We start from the raw sequence: 15,733 nt of genomic DNA, 5'->3' as shown, positions 1-15,733 counted from the left end.
GTTCTAATTTAACTGACTCCTTACCCAGACCAGTAGTCTCGCATTTTCCATCTAAATCCGTCTTCGGGATGGAGGGAAGTGGGGTTCTGTGGGGATTAGCCTTCTGCTTTGTTTTTAGCCCCGCTCGGCATCCGCGTTTCCGATCACACTGCTGGCGTCTGCTCTGTAGACGGCCCCCGCTGCTACTATACTCCCCTGCTTCACAGGCCGCTGGATGTAGCCGCCGACGTATTCCCATGCTAGTTAGCATGTTTAGCACGCACGCGTCTATCAGTCCAAAACGGCCCGATATGTCCACATCCAGAAGTGTCTGGCGGTCGTACGTGACCACGGAGTGACCACGATGTGAGCCAGCCATAAAGTTTGTGGAATTGTCCGGTATTTCTGCCAAATGTTCCATCTTTAGCAATAGCTAAATAGGTTTGACGTCAAATATAAAATTTCCCCATACGTCTTCTCTCCTCTTCCTCCCGGCGTTGACATGTTGTCATATGTTAATGCCAATAGTATTTTTTGACCTAATTAGAGACCCTTTGTAGATCACACACCTGGCAAAAATAAGAAAGTGAACTAAAAGAGGTTGATGCCTAGCTTTTAGGAGTCATAGGTGGTATCGTTACATATTTGTTTAGTGAGAACAGAGTGGGTGGTTCCGTCAGGCAGGCAGACCGTAACCGTGCATCGTAAACCTTGACCCGGTTCCACTGACCCGGAGATGAACCCGACCGTGGGTGGCGGGGCGGGGCTGTGAGGTCATCCCAGGGGCGTGTTTGACAGGGTCACGTTTGTTTTCCATCAGCGAGGGTAGCGAGGGGCGTCACGGCGTAAACAGGGTTTCGATTGTGTTCATCAGCTGGCAACGTTTCCTGCAGGCTAATGTACGAGCTCGGAGTATAAATAGCAGGCTGCTACTCCAAAAAGAAAAAAAAAAAAAATTTACTCAGAAGAAGAAGGAGAAAAAAAATAAATAAAACGCCACAAATCCACAGGCATGACGTAAGGAAAAAGAAATGTGAGTCCCGCCAAGAAGAGTGGGGATGAGAATACACGACAGAACATTTTCTAGATCCTTGGAGATGAAATAAGCATTATGGGTATGATGTGGGGTTGGGGGGGTGGGGGGGCGTTCTCTCCCTAAAGGGGCCTGAACGTGACTCAGCCTCTGAAAGAAAGACCTCACTGTTGGGATCAACACTCCCACATTTGGAACACGCGTGTCACACGCTTTGGATTCGGACAAAGATCACTATTGCTTTTATCGTCCAACGTGGAAGGACTGAAGAAGAAGTTGTGATGCGTTCAGGGTCGCAGAAGAGGGCTCGTGTTACAGAGTGTTGGGACACGGCAGATACAGCTGAGCCAGAGAGGAGGCCAGGAAATTGAGCCCATATGTTTTTTCCACTGTCACAAAGGAGATTTAGGTGGGGTGGGGAGTGGGGAAGGGGGGCAAGACCGCCACGATATCTGGGTGGGGGGGTGGATGGATGGAAAACCGGAGGAAACGAGAGGAGGCGCATCACGAGATGATGTAAGCTTGCTAGTTACCTTCCCATGCTTTCCTTTGATCGAGCAAGAATCCTATTACTTTTGGATAGAAGCCCAAAGTGGCTGGGTTGGGGGGTCAAAGGTCAGAGGTGCGTCAGTTCCTGGCACATTTCAATCCATGTTTGGTTCAGGGGCAGCCCAGGGAGAGGAGATGATTACCCCCTGCCCCTATTTGGCTTTTACTTCAAGGTTTTCACAGCAAGAATCCTATTTGTTTTGGATATTCGTCCAAAATGGCTGGTGTTGGGGTCAAAGGTCAAAGGTGCGTCAGTTCCTTGTACATTTCAATCCATCCTTCGTTTAGGGGCAGCTCAGGGAGAGGAGATGATTACCCCCCCCCCCCCCCCCCCCCCCAATTATTCGGCTTTCAATTCAAGTTTTTGTCAGGAAGAATTCAATTTGTTTTGGATAGGCTTCCAAAGTAGCTGGGGGGAGGGGTCGAAGGTTAAAGTTGCGTCAGTTCCTTGCACGTTTCAATCCATCCTTTGTTCAGGGGCAGCTCACGGAGAAGAGATGATGACCCCCCTCCCCTATTTGGATTTTTCATCAAGGTTTTCGCAGCAAGAATCCTATTTGTTTTGGATAGGCGTCCAATGTGGCCGGGGTTGGGGTTGAAGGTCAAAGGTGCGTCAGTTCCTTGTACATTTCAATCCATCCTTCGTTCAGGGGCAGCTCAGGGAGAGGAGATGATTACCCCCCCCCCCCCCCCCCCATTTGGATTTTACGTCAAGGTTTTCACAGCAAGAATCCAATTTGTTTTGGATAGGTGTCCAAAGTGGCTGGGGTGGGGGTCAAAGGTGAGTCAGTTTCTTGCACATTTCAATTCATCCTTTGTTCAGGGGCAGCTCAGGGCGAGGAGATATTTGACTTTTTCGTCAAGGTTTTCACAGCAAGAATCTGATTTGTTTTTGGGTAGGCACCTCAAGGGGGTGGTGGGATCAAAGGTCAAATGTGCGTCAGTTCCTTGCACATTTCAATCCAACTTTCATTCAGGGGCAGCTCAGGGAGAGGAGATGATCACCCCCTGCCCCTATTTGGCTTTTACTTCAAGGTTTTCACTTCAAGAATCCTATTTGTTTTAGATAGGCGTCCAAAGTGGCTGGGGTGGGGGGGTCAAAGGTCAAAGGTGCGTCAATTCCTTGCACATTTCAATCCATCCTTCATTCAGGGGCAGCTCAGGGAAAGGAGATGATGACCCATCTCCCCTATTAGGATTTAACCCTAACCAGCAAGAATCCTATTTGTTTTGGATAGGCGTCCAAAGTAACTGGTAGGGGTCAAAGGTTAAAGGTGCGTAAGTTCCTTGCACATTTCAATCCATCCTTCGTTCAGGGGCTGCTCAGGGAGAGTAAATGATGACGCCCCCCCAACCCTCTTATTTGGCTTTGGAATCCTATTTGTTTTGACCGTGCGCAACTTGGCATGCTTGAAGAAAAGAAGAAAGACGACATCAAACATCAAAGAAGTAAAGTTTTTTGTTTTTTTTCCTTAAGTCTGATTATTAAATTTTCTTGAAGCTTTTAAGGCCCATTCCTCCAGTCAGTCTTTTTCAACCGTTTTTGAGCCAAGGCACATTTTTCCCCCTAAAAAAAGGTACAAAGGCACACCACCAGCAGAAAACATTCAAAAATGAAACTCCACTAGGTTGTCGTGCCTTATTTTGAGTGTGTAATGCATTAGTTCCGGTCTTGCGCTGTTATTTTGGTGACCCTTTCTTGTTTTGTTGGTGTTCTCCTGTAGCAGCTTCACGCCTTCCTTTGAGTGCTATTGCCCGCACCTGCTTTGTTGAGGCAATCAAGACTATTTAAGTTGTGTGTACGCTATCCTTTTTTGTGTGGACATTATTGATTGTCATGTCATGTAGGGATGTACTTTGCGGACGCCTTCTCTGCTCCACACGCTGTAAGTTTTTGCTGTCGTCCAGCATTCTGTTTTTGTTTACTTTGTAGCCAGTTCAGTTTTACTTTTGTTTTGCGTAGCCATCCCTATGCATCAGTGCCTTTTCCTAGCAGGACTTGCCTTTTGTTCATTTTTAGTTTAAGCGTTACATACATTTTTTTTACCTGCACGCTGTCTCCCGCTGTGCTTTGCATATTGGGATCACAACAAATTATCCTTGACGCGTTCCGACTTCTACAAACACTGATATGGAGTTACCTTAGTGTAGTGGTACTCAAATGGGGGTACGCGTGCCCCTGGGGGTACTTGAAGGTATGCCAAGGGGTACGTGAGATTTAAAAAAATATATTTTAAAAATAGCAACAATTCAAAATTATATATTTATTGAATAATATTTAAACAAAATATGAATGTAAGTTCATAAACTGTGAAAAAGAAATGCAACAATGCAATATTCAGTGTTGACAGATAATTTTTTGTGGACATGTTCCATAAATATTGGTGTTTTTTTATGAAGAAATGTTTAGAATTAAGTTCATGAATCAAGATGGATCTCTATTACGGTATAGCTCGGTTGGTAGAGCGGCCGTGCCAGAAACTTGAGAGTTGCAGGTTCGATCCCCGCTTCCGCCATCCTAGTCACTTCCGTTGTGTCCTTGGGCAAGACACTTTACCCTCCTGCTCCCAGTGTCACCCACACTGGTTTAAAATGTAAAAAAAATTAGATATTGGGTTTCACTATGTAAAGCGCTTTGAGTCACTAGAGAAAAAGTGCTATATAAATATAATTCACTTCACTTCACTTCACTACAATCCCCAAAGAGGGCACTTTAAGTTGATGATTACTTCTATGTGTAGAAATCTTTATTTATAATTGAATCACTTGTTTATTTTTCAACAAGTTATGTTTATATCTATTTTTCCAAATAGTTCAAGAAAGACCACTACAAATGAGCAATATTTTGCACTGTTACACAATTTAATAAATCAGAAACTGATGACACAGTGCTGTATTTTACTTCTTTATCTCTTTTTTTCAACCAAAAATGCTTTGCTCTGAATAGGGGGTACTTGAATTAAAACAATGTTCACAGGGAGTACATCACTGAAAAAAAGGTTTGAAAACCCTGCCAAGCTGTACACAGCACATGCACAACTAGACAATGGCAATTATTATAATTATTGATTTGCAAAAACTATTTTTTGGACCAATGGGGGAAGTTGCATAATTTCCCACGGCACACCAGACACTATCTCACGTGGTTGAAAATCACTGATCTAAGCTACTTATTTAAGAAAAGTACAAACGACAGACACCAAGGAGGTGACAGTAACCCTTAATAATTGACATACGGTCACAGCAAGAATCCTATTCGTTTGGAGATGAACGCATGTTGAAGTTTAGAGCCGCACATTTTGCTTCCATACCTTTTAATTTCAAAGTAAACCACAAAAACAGATTTTTAACCAAATTTTAGCCGTACGTTCCTAAAATAATGTATTTGGAGCGGCATACCTCGGTTGGTAGAGTGGCCGTGCCAGCTACTTGAGGGTTCCAGGTTTGATTCCCGCTTCCGCCATCCGAATCACTGCCGCTGTGTCCTAGAGCAAGACACTTTACCCACCTGCTCCCAGTGCCACCCACACTGGTTTAAATGTAACTTAGATATTGGGTTTCACTAGAAAAAAGCGCTATACAAATATAATTTGCTCGCTTGCTATATATTTTTGAAAACAAGATGTGGAGAAACTACCGAATGCGACAGAAGTTTTAAAGCAGTAATGTGTTTTTTTTATCCCAAATATTTCAACTATTTCTCAACTTCTATTTATCATGGATAGATAGATAGATGGATACTGTAGATAGATAGATAGATAGATAGATGGATGGATGGATGGATGGATGGACTGATAGATAGATAGATAGATAGATGGATGGATGGATGGATAGATAGTTAGATAGATAAAATAGATAGTACTTTATTGATTCCTTCAAGAAAGTTCCTTCAGGAAAATTAAAACTGGGACGCTAATCAGTAAACGAATTAATCTGACAATAAATGAACTATCGATAAATTGCAACGTCTGTTAGTTTGCTTCCAGTCGGTGCAAAAGGGTTCACTCCGAGAAAAGCGCTATATAAATATTATTCGTTCGCTTGCTATATATTTTTGAAAACAAGATGTGGAGAAACTACCGAATGCGACAGAAGTTTTAAAGCAGTAATGTGTTCTTTTTAACCCAAACATTTCAACTATTTCTCAACTTCTATTTATTATAGATAGATAGATAGAGATAGATAGATAGATAGATAGACAGTACTTTATTGATTCCTTCAAGAAAATTAAAACTGGGACGCTAATCAGTAAACGAATTAATCTGACGATAAATGAAAGATCGATAAATTGCAACGTCTGTTAGTTTGCTTCCAATCGGTGCAAGAGGGTTCACTCCGCTCTCAACTTCTGAGCATTTTTTATCAATAGCAGAATGTAAATGAAAAAAGTGAACCCTCTTGCTAGTCATCCGGAACTTTTGTCTCTGTGAGTTTAGCACACAGACACACACACACACACACACACACACACACACACTTGTCACTAATAAGAAGGACTGCAAGGCAAAGGAAATTAGGAGAGGGAAAAAAATGATGGCAAAGCAAAAAAAGTGGGCATATTTTGGCTTCAAACCGAATGAGCAAGATGAGCTGTTGGAAAATGATGGCAGCAAAAAGACAACAAAACAAAACGTCAGATTTATGTTTTCCAGCTGGTGAAGTGAACTGATGTTTAATATTTATGAAGGAAAGTTTTTGCTCACATAGATTCAGTCCATTTTATTTTGATTTGTTTAGCTATTTAGGTTAATTAAAATGTATTGACCTTCCAATTGCAATGGTAATAAATCCTAATGGGAAATACAAGTTTTAAAAAGGTCACTTGCATAATTGTTATTATGATTTATATTAAGGATTAAATTACCTAATCTCGACATGTTCACGTTCCATATGAGGAACGGTGAACAAGTTCGGACATGGTCCCGATACGGGAAAATCCATCCATCCATCCATTTTCTACTCGCGGTGGGGTGCTGGAGCCTTTCTCAGCTGCATTCAGGCGGAAGGCAGGGTACACCCTGGACAAGTCGCCATCTCATTACAGGGCCAACACAGATGGACAGACAAAATTCACACTCACATTCACACACTAGGGTCAGTTTTTAGTGTTGCCAATCAACCTATCCCCAGGTGCATGTCTTTGGAGGTGGTAGGAAGTCGGAGTACCCGGAGAGAACCCACGCAGTCACGGGGAGAACATGCAAACTCCACACAGAAGGATCCCGAGCCCAGGATCGAACCCAGGACCTTCGGATTGTGAGGCATACACACTAACCCCTGTAACACCGTGCTGCCCAATACAAAAACAATTGCATCTAATAGAGAATTGCACCCCTAGTGGTGAAATCTATCAAAATGCGGGTGGTCCCAAAAAGGAGGGATTTTTAGAATTGACGGTGTGTCAGTTTTAAATGTGCTCCCCCTATGGTCAACCTAAGAAATAACAAGTGTGTGTAAAAATTTGAAGTGCTCCCCCTCTGGCTAACATATGAAATAACAAGTGTGTGTAAGAAATTGAAATATGTCTCCTTTGGCCAAAATTAATACAAAAAAAAAATGAATAAGTATGTAAATAGAGACATACTGAAATAACTTGAAGTAAACAATGAAGATTAACAACCAGATACAAAAAAATATAAAAAAATAAACAAAAAACTAAATGCTTACCTTTTTTAGATTTGCATAATCAGTCGCTATTGTTCATATACAAACATAAATCTAGAAAGGTGGTCCTAAAGAGGTAGGTTTTTTTCAGAGGTCTCAAGAAGGCGACAAATACAAGTGTGTGTTTGTGTGTGCGTGCATGTGTGTGTGTGTGTGTTTGTGTGTTCTGGCAATGCTGACTTAATGGGGACATCGGTCTGTTTACACGTCACCTTTAGTGGACCTTTGACGGTATGGGGTCAAAAAATGATAGTCAGATCCATTCTAGATCCTTCTATATCTGGTAGTTGGTGTTGCGAACAACTTCACTACTGCTAAATAGCGGTTTTCAGTAATGTCAAAGAAGATGCAGGATTTGGTTTAATATTACGTGGTGAAATTTCCTATAAGAGGACAGTTGTAGTGCTGTATTATCAGGATCATGTCATATTTAATTTGAACTTTTTTTTTTAAATGGTCCTCAGTAGTCACGTACAAATTTGTGCGAATAATGCAAAATCATTTAAATTTGTTCCCCATGAACCATATTTACTCCTTTTTCCCCAGGTCCCCAGTAACACTGATCAGCACATTACTTCATCAATCCAGAGATTTAAAGACGTGTATGAGCTAACTGGGCAGTGACCATTTTACCTCATTTTTTTTTAATGCCTCCACAACCTGTAGAAAGGGTGGTCCCCACAAGTCATGATCAAAAACTTGCTCCCCATTCCAAATGATAACCAGTGTGTGTGCGTGTGTCCTCACAACTGCAGAAGTAAAATATTTTTTTTACTTTGTGTGTTTTGCATTCTGAAGTGAAGTTGCAACTCTCTACTCCGATCTAGTGCTAGATATATTGTTTTCATCCTTCCAGCTATACTGGAAAGGGGGGCCCTCACAACCTACTGACCAAACGTGGGTCCACACAAAGTCGGAACGACGTGTGTGTGTGTGTGTGTGTGTGTGTGCGTGTGTCCTCACAACTACAGAAGTAAACTATTTTTTTTACTTTGTGTGTTTTGCATTCTGAAGTGAAGTTTCAACTCTCTACTCCCATCTAGTGCTAGATATATTCTTTTCATCCTTCTAGCTATAGATGAAAGGGGGGTCCTCACAACCTACTGACCAGACCTGGGTCCACACAAAGTCGGAAAGACATGTGTGTGTGTGTGTGTGTGTGTGTGTGTGCGCGTGTGTCCTCACAACTACAGAAGTAAACATTTTTTTTTACTTTGTGTGTTTGCATTCTGAAGTGAAGTTCAACTCTCTACTCCCATCTAGTGCAATATATTTTGTTTTCATGCTCCTAGCTATAGTGGAAAGGGGGGCCCTCACAACCTACTGACCAAACGTGGGTCCACACAAAGTCGGAAAGACATGTGTGTGTGTGTGCGTGTGTCCTCACAACTACAGAAGTAAAATATTTTTTTTACTTTGTGTGTTTTGCATTCTGAAGTGAAGTTGCAACTCTCTACTCCCATCTTAGTGCTAGATATATTGTTTTCATCCTTCTAGCTATAGTGGAAAGGGGGGCCCTCTCAACCTACTGACCAAACGTGGGTCCACACAAAGTCGGAAAGACGTGTGTGTGTGTGTGTGTGTGTTTTGGGGGCAGTTTTTTATTTTATTTTTTATTAATGCACACATGTTAGAAGTGCAACTTCAATGTTGATAATGTGTGTTTCTTAGAAATGAAGAACGAAGGTGTTTATTTCAAGGATGTTGGGGAATCTCGGTATAGAGGCTAGCAAAGGTTCTATCCAATCATTGGAACAAAGTGTAACAATTAAAATCATGGATAGCTGCAGCTGGAACGGAGCATCAATACGAGTTCCACTTGTCAGATAACATTTTTATTTGTGAGCAGCGGAAGTGGACAAAACATAGAATGTAATTGTCCTGTGACAAGAATCCTGTGGGTTTTGAAGGACCATCGAAAAGTTGTTTTGTTTGCATAGCATGCATGCTATATATTTTGACAAGTTGAGGCATACTATTGAATTTGGATGTAAAAGCAAGAGTCAGGCTATGATGGATGTTTGTATTCCTAAAGTGAGTTACTGTTGATTTTGTGTGAGCGGTCCTGTCACTCAACTAAATCCAAACTTTCATTAAGGAAGCTTTTATTTTGAAAATCCTGATGTGTCTAATTGACATCTCCGTCTGTCCTCTCTCAGTCTCTCAAAGTGCATCCTTACTCCGCGATGGACGGCGTGCCCTTCTTCCTCAGCAGAGTGAAAGCGGAGCCCCCGGAAGACCTCCTTGCTCACGACCTGCACTTCCACACGCAGACCGAGCCGGTGGACCTGTCCATCAACAAGCCCCGCCCCTCCTCGTCCTCCCACATCATGTCGTCCTCGCCGCGGAGATCGGCCTTCTCGCCGTCGTCTCTGTCCTCGTCCTCTTCTTCTTCGTCGCCGTCCGTCATCACCTCGGCCTCCTCGTTGCTCTCGCCGGGCCCTCTGGTGGCGCCCGGCGGCGGGATGAGAGGTCAGCCGTATTTGCACATCCTGCACTCTGTGCCGCCGCCTCCGTCCAGCCCGCTGGGCCTGCAGGCTATGGGCAAGCTGGGCAGTCACGTGCGCCGCATCCCTGTGGTGGTGCAGTCGCTGCCCCTCATGTACACCACCGCCGTGCGCTCGCCCTCCAGCCTCAACAACGCCATCATGCTACCTCTGCTGGACGACGCCAAGAGCCAGGGCAAAGGTATGTTCCATTTCCTGTTCTACGGTTATCAGCGCATGTCTCAATTAGTCCCATTTCAAGTTCTATGATTGGCATCACATGTCATGCATGATTAGTTCAATTTCCTGTTCTATTGTTATCATCACATGTTTTGACGAGTTCCATTTCCTGTTCTATGGTTATCATTACATGTCGTGATTAGTTCCATTTCCTGTTCTGTAGTTATCATTGCAAGTCTTGATTAGTTCCATTTCAAGTTCTATGGTTAGCATCACCTGTTGCAATTTGTTCCATTTCCTGTTCTATGGTTATCATTACATGTCGTGATTAGTTCCATTTCCTGTTGTATAGTTATCATTGCAAGTCTTTATTAGTTCCATTTCAAGTTCTATGTTTATCATCACTTGTCGCAAATAGTTCATTTCCTGTTATAAGGTTATCATCACATGTCATGATGAGTTCCATTTCCTGTTCTACGATTATCATCATATGTTTTGATAAGTTCCATTTCCTGTTCTATGATTATCATCACATGTTTTGAAAAGTTCCATTTCCTGATCTATGGGTATCATTACATGTTGTGATTAGTTCCATTTCCTGTTCTATAAGTTATCATTGCAAGTCTAGATTAGTTCCATTTCAAGTTCTATGGTTAGCATCACATGTCGCAATTCGTTCCATTTCCTGTTCTATGGTTATCATCACATGTCATGACGAGTTGTATTTCCAATTCTATGATTATAACATGTCCCGATTAAATCCATTTCTTGTTCTATGGTTATCATGACATGTCGAGATTAGTTCCATTTCCTGTTCTATGGTTAGCATAACATGTCGAGATTAGCTCAATTTCCTGTTCTATGGTTAGCATCACTTGTCGCAATTAGTTCCATTTCCTGTTCCATGGTTGTCATCACATGTTGTGACAAGTTTCTTTTCCAGTTTTATCGTCACATCGCGTTAATTTCCTGTTCTATGGTTATCATCACATGTCATGACGAGTTGCATTTCCAATTCTACGATTATAACATGTCCCGATTAGTTCCATTTCTTGTTCTATGGTTATCATGACATGTCGAGATTAGTTACATTTCTTGTTCTATGGCTAACATAACATGTCGATACTAGTTCCATTTCCTGTTCTATGGTTAGCATCACTTGTCGCAATTAGTTCCATTTCCTGTTCCATGGTTGTCATTACATGTTGTGACAAGTTTCTTTTCCAGTTTTATCGTCACATCGCCCGTTTCGATGCATTCTATTTTCTGGTCTATGGTTATTCTTACTTGTTGCGATGAGTTCAGCTTCAAGTAACATTTTCTGTTCGGTGGTTATTATCAATCAATCAATCAATCAATCATCCATCCATCCATCCATCCATTTCCTACCGCTTATTCCCTTTCGGGATCGCGGGGGGCACTGGCGCCTATCTCAGCTACAATCGGGCGGAAGGCGGGGTACACCCTGGACAAGTCGCCACCTCATCGCAGGGCCAACACAGATAGACAGACAACATTCACACTCACATTTACACACTAGGGCCAATTTAGTGTTGCCAATCAACCTATCCCCAGGTGCATGTCTTTGGAGGTGGGAGAAGCCGGAGTACCCGGAGGGAACCCACGCATTCACGGGGAGAACATGCAAACTCCACACAGAAAGATCCCGAGCCTGGATTTGAACTCAGGACTGCAGGAACTTCGTATTGTGAGGCAGACGCACTACCCCCTCTGCCACCGTGAAGCCCATCAATCAATCAATCAATGATTATTTATATAGCCCTAAATCACTAGTGTCTCAAAGGGCTGCACAAACCACAACACAAACCACTACGACATCCTCGGTAGAGCCCACATAAGGGCAAGTCTGAAAAGCCTTTAGATCGGGGTGTCAAACTCATTTTAGATAGGGGGTCACATGGAGAAAAATCTACTCCCGAGTGTGCCGGACTTGTGAAATCACGGCACGATAACTTAAAAATAAAGACAACTTCAAATTGTTTTCTTTGTTTGAAAATAGAACAAGCACAAATGTACAAATCATAATGTTCTTAGGGTTTTTTTACACGTACATGTTGTGGTTAATAATTTATTTGCTGTTACCTATATTTTCTGACTAAATGATGTGATAATGTTCATCATTCAACTCATTATTTTTCAATCCATCAAGTTAAAAAAATTATATCAAAATCATATTACTGTGAGGACTCTTCTTCGGCATGGCAATGCCGGTGTGGTTTTCCCGTGGATGCGTCGAAGCAGAACACAGCAAAAGTAAGATATAAGGTATTTATTTAATAACAAAAGTCTATGAACAAAAATACTGGTGTAAAGAGAAAGAGTAAACAAAACATTTAGCATGAAAGCTAGACAATAAAGTGGCTTGGCGTGAGAGCTAGCGAGAAAATACATACGAATGATGAGAGTCGTCACTGATGCGCGTGGGCAAATTAGGATCCGAGACTGAACAAAGAAAAGAGGAAAGCTTATATAGGGAGAAATCAAGGAGAACCAGGTGTGTAGAAAACGAGGAGCAGGTGAAATCAATGTGTAACCATGGTAACGGACTAAACAGGAAGTAAGTGGGTCAGAAGAGAATGAAACAAAGATGGAAAAATAAACATGTGAAGATCTGAGTCACAGATCGCAACAGTATTCCCCCCCCCAAAAAGACAGATTCCAGATGTCTCAAAGAAAACAAAAACAAAAACTTGAACCCCCTCCCCAAAACCAGAAAGTCCACAAACGAAGGGAGGGCGGAGGGAGGCCACGGTGGAGGGTCGCCAGATCGCATGTCCCCGAATCCACCGAGGACACATCATGTGGCGGCGGCGGGTGGAACGCTGCTGCCGAACAAGTTTTGGCGGGCGACCTCGAAAAGGCCACATTAGTGGCCGCCTCGCAGGATGAGGTGCCCGGCGAGGCGGACGACCCGGGCACGGCCACATCCGTGGCCGACATGGAGGAGGGAGTGTCTGGCGAGGAGGATGACCTCGCAGAGGCCACGCCCGTGGTCGACGTGGTGGACGACGCCTCAGCACCGAAATCCCAGCAGGCTTGGAAGCAGCAGACGAGGGTGCGGGGACTGCAGCCAAAGCAGGCCCGAGTGCAGCTGGCGAGGATGATGCGGGTGCTGCAGCCGCAGGAGTCGTCGGAGGCGGCCTGGGAGCCGCAGGAGTCGTCGGAGGCGGCCTGGGAGCCGCAGGAGTCGTCGGAGGCGGCCTGGGAGCCGCAGGAGTCGTCGGAGGCGGCCTGGGAGCCGCAGGAGTCGTCGGAGGCGGCCTGGGAGCCGCAGGAGTCGTCGGAGGCGGCCTGGGAGCCGCAGGAGTCGTCGGAGGCGGCCTGGGAGCCGCAGGAGTCGTCGGAGGCGGCCTGGGAGCCGCAGGAGTCGTGACTGGTGTGAGCTCCAGCCTCATCGTCGGCGCCGGTGTGGGCTCCAGCTTCTTCGTCGGCAGTGCTTGGCGGCGTGGAGCTGGTACCGGCGCTTGTCGAGGAGCTGGCACTGGAGTGGGCTCCAGCCCTGTCGACACAGGTGAAGGTTCCAGCCCCGTCGTCGACGCTGGTGTGGGCTCCAGCCCCGTCGTCGACGCTGGTGTGGGCTCCAGCCCCGTCGTCGACGCTGGTGTGGGCTCCAGCCCCGTCGTCGGCGGTGCTTGGCGGCGCGGAGCTGGTACCGGCGCTTGGCGGCGTGGAGCTGGTACCGGCGCTTGGCGGCGTGGAGCTGGTACTGGAGTAGGCTCCAGCTCTGGAGCTGGTACTGGAGTGGGCTCCAGGCTAAAGTCTGTAACTGGTATGAGAACCAGTTCTGGGTCGGAGGCTGGTGTGAGAACCAGGTGGGAGTCTAGTGCTGGCTTGAGAACCAGGCTAGAAACATTTTCTGGTGTGAAAACCAGGCGAGAGTCTAATTCTGGCTTGAAAACCAGGCGAGAGTCATGTGCTGGTGTGAGAACCAGACTGGGAGCAGTGCAGAACACCGGTGGTGGAGGACGTGCTGGAGGTAATGACCTCGCGAGTCCGAACACCGGTGGAGGAGGTCTACAAGGCCGTTGAGACTTGGCCGGGGGAAAAACAGGTGGAGGAGGTCTACAAGGCCGTTGAGATTTGGCCGGGGGAAAATCAGGTAGAGGAGGTCTACAAGGCCGTTGAGACTTGGCCGGGGGAAAAACAGGTGGAGGAGGTCTACAAGGCCGTTGAGACTTGGCCAGGGGAAAAACAGGTGGAGGAGGTCTACAAGGCCGTTGAGATTTGGCCGGGGGAAAAACAGGTGGAGGAGGTCTACATGGTGGCTGTGGTTTAGAGGGTAGTATCTGTGCTACCTCCGTAGCACAGCTATAGGTCATAGCCCCTTCCTCCAGACGGGGATCCCAGACCCGTTCCCTATGGTCAGGGACTGACCTTAAGGGAGGGTGGTGGGAGGCTTGGAGGCGGGCCGACTCCTCCCCTTTAATTTGTCCAGAATTTCCTTTAGAAAAGGGAGGAAACACCTTGGACTTGGCCGGAGAATGAGGTTTTAAAGGAGGTGTAGGAGAAAAACTAGGTGACTGAGGTTGACTAGAATAATGAGAAAAAATATCCTGATAATTACGTATTTTATCATAAATGTTATTGGTATTCGAAAAAGGTTGGGAATGAAAAGTACTGTCCACAATATAAAAATCTTCTGAAAAAATGTCATCAACAGAGGCCGGTGTTGCGTCACCGGTGGGCGTTCCCCAATTGACGTCATCGCTTGTGTCAGAAAAAGTGTCATGGCAGCTTAAGGAATGATTTGAAAAAAAACAAGCAGGATTACCGGTAATGACGGGTGAATCCTGGACGGGGTGAAACTTGCTGTGTCCATGGGGAGGAATAAGTGGTGCTGGAACATTACTGCCGTGCGGGGGACCTCTCCACTGGACCCCCCGCCTCTTCGGGGCAGCGCGAACGGCTTCGGAGGGGACTTCAGGCCCACAGTCAAGTCTTTCCTGCTCCCAAGCCACGAGCTCCAACCACAAACCCAAGTCGAAGGGTTCCTCCCGTGGTTTCGACGCGGAAAAACATTTTGATGCTCGGATCCTACTGTGAGGACTCTTCTTCGGCATGGCAATGCCGGTGTGGTTTTCCCGTGGATGCGTCGAAGCAGAACACAGCAAAAGTAAGATATAAGGTATTTATTTAATAACAAAAGTCTATGAACAAAAATACTGGTGTAAAGAGAAAGAGTAAACAAAACATTTAGCATGAAAGCTAGACAATAAAGTGGCTTGGCGTGAGAGCTAGCGAGAAAATACATACGAATGATGAGAGTCGTCACTGATGCGCGTGGGCAAATTAGGATCCGAGACTGAACAAAGAAAAGAGGAAAGCTTATATAGGGAGAAATCAAGGAGAACCAGGTGTGTAGAAAACGAGGAGCAGGTGAAATCAATGTGTAACCATGGTAACGGACTAAACAGGAAGTAAGTGGGTCAGAAGAGAATGAAACAAAGATGGAAAAATAAACATGTGAAGATCTGAGTCACAGATCGCAACAATTACAAGATGTTATTTTTGTAGTTTGATCATTTTCCTCGACTGACATACTAACATCATGTGGTTAATTTTGTACATATGCAGCATCATCTACAGAGATACAAGGAATTGCTATTGCGACATCTAGTGGACACATTTAGAACAGCTGTTTATTTCATTAAAACATTTCAAGTTAATTTTTATACTTAGCAGACTCATCCCGCGGGCTGAATAAAACCTGTTCATGGGCCTGATCCGCCCTGCTTTAGATGCTCCAAAAACTTCAGTCTCACAAGATTTGCTTTTGTTTGACTTCTTCTGTCCAGGAAATGAAGGTTTAAAATTGTGCAAC

General features: G+C 44.7%; 1 protein-coding gene and 1 long non-coding RNA gene across 2 annotated transcripts in view; one reads left to right on the top strand and one right to left on the bottom strand.

Annotated features, from left to right (window-relative positions):
- The window catches only part of LOC133538287 (uncharacterized), a 256,247-nt gene extending 255,610 nt beyond the window's left edge, over positions 1-637 (bottom strand). The window contains exon 1 of the long non-coding RNA XR_009802964.1: positions 25-637. This is a non-coding gene — a long non-coding RNA (uncharacterized LOC133538287). The remainder of the gene's footprint in view (positions 1-24) is intronic.
- klf12b (Kruppel like factor 12b) overlaps positions 1-15,733 on the top strand; it is a 147,230-nt gene that overhangs the window by 89,072 nt on the left and 42,425 nt on the right. The window contains exon 3 of the mRNA XM_061879762.1: positions 9,385-9,913. Within this exon, the coding sequence (XP_061735746.1) occupies positions 9,385-9,913 (529 nt within the window). The remainder of the gene's footprint in view (positions 1-9,384; positions 9,914-15,733) is intronic.

This window comes from Nerophis ophidion, linkage group LG19, assembly GCF_033978795.1.
Source record: "Nerophis ophidion isolate RoL-2023_Sa linkage group LG19, RoL_Noph_v1.0, whole genome shotgun sequence".
NCBI classification, from domain to species: Eukaryota; Metazoa; Chordata; class Actinopteri; order Syngnathiformes; family Syngnathidae; genus Nerophis; species Nerophis ophidion.
This window is presented reverse-complemented; position numbering and strand designations above follow the sequence as displayed.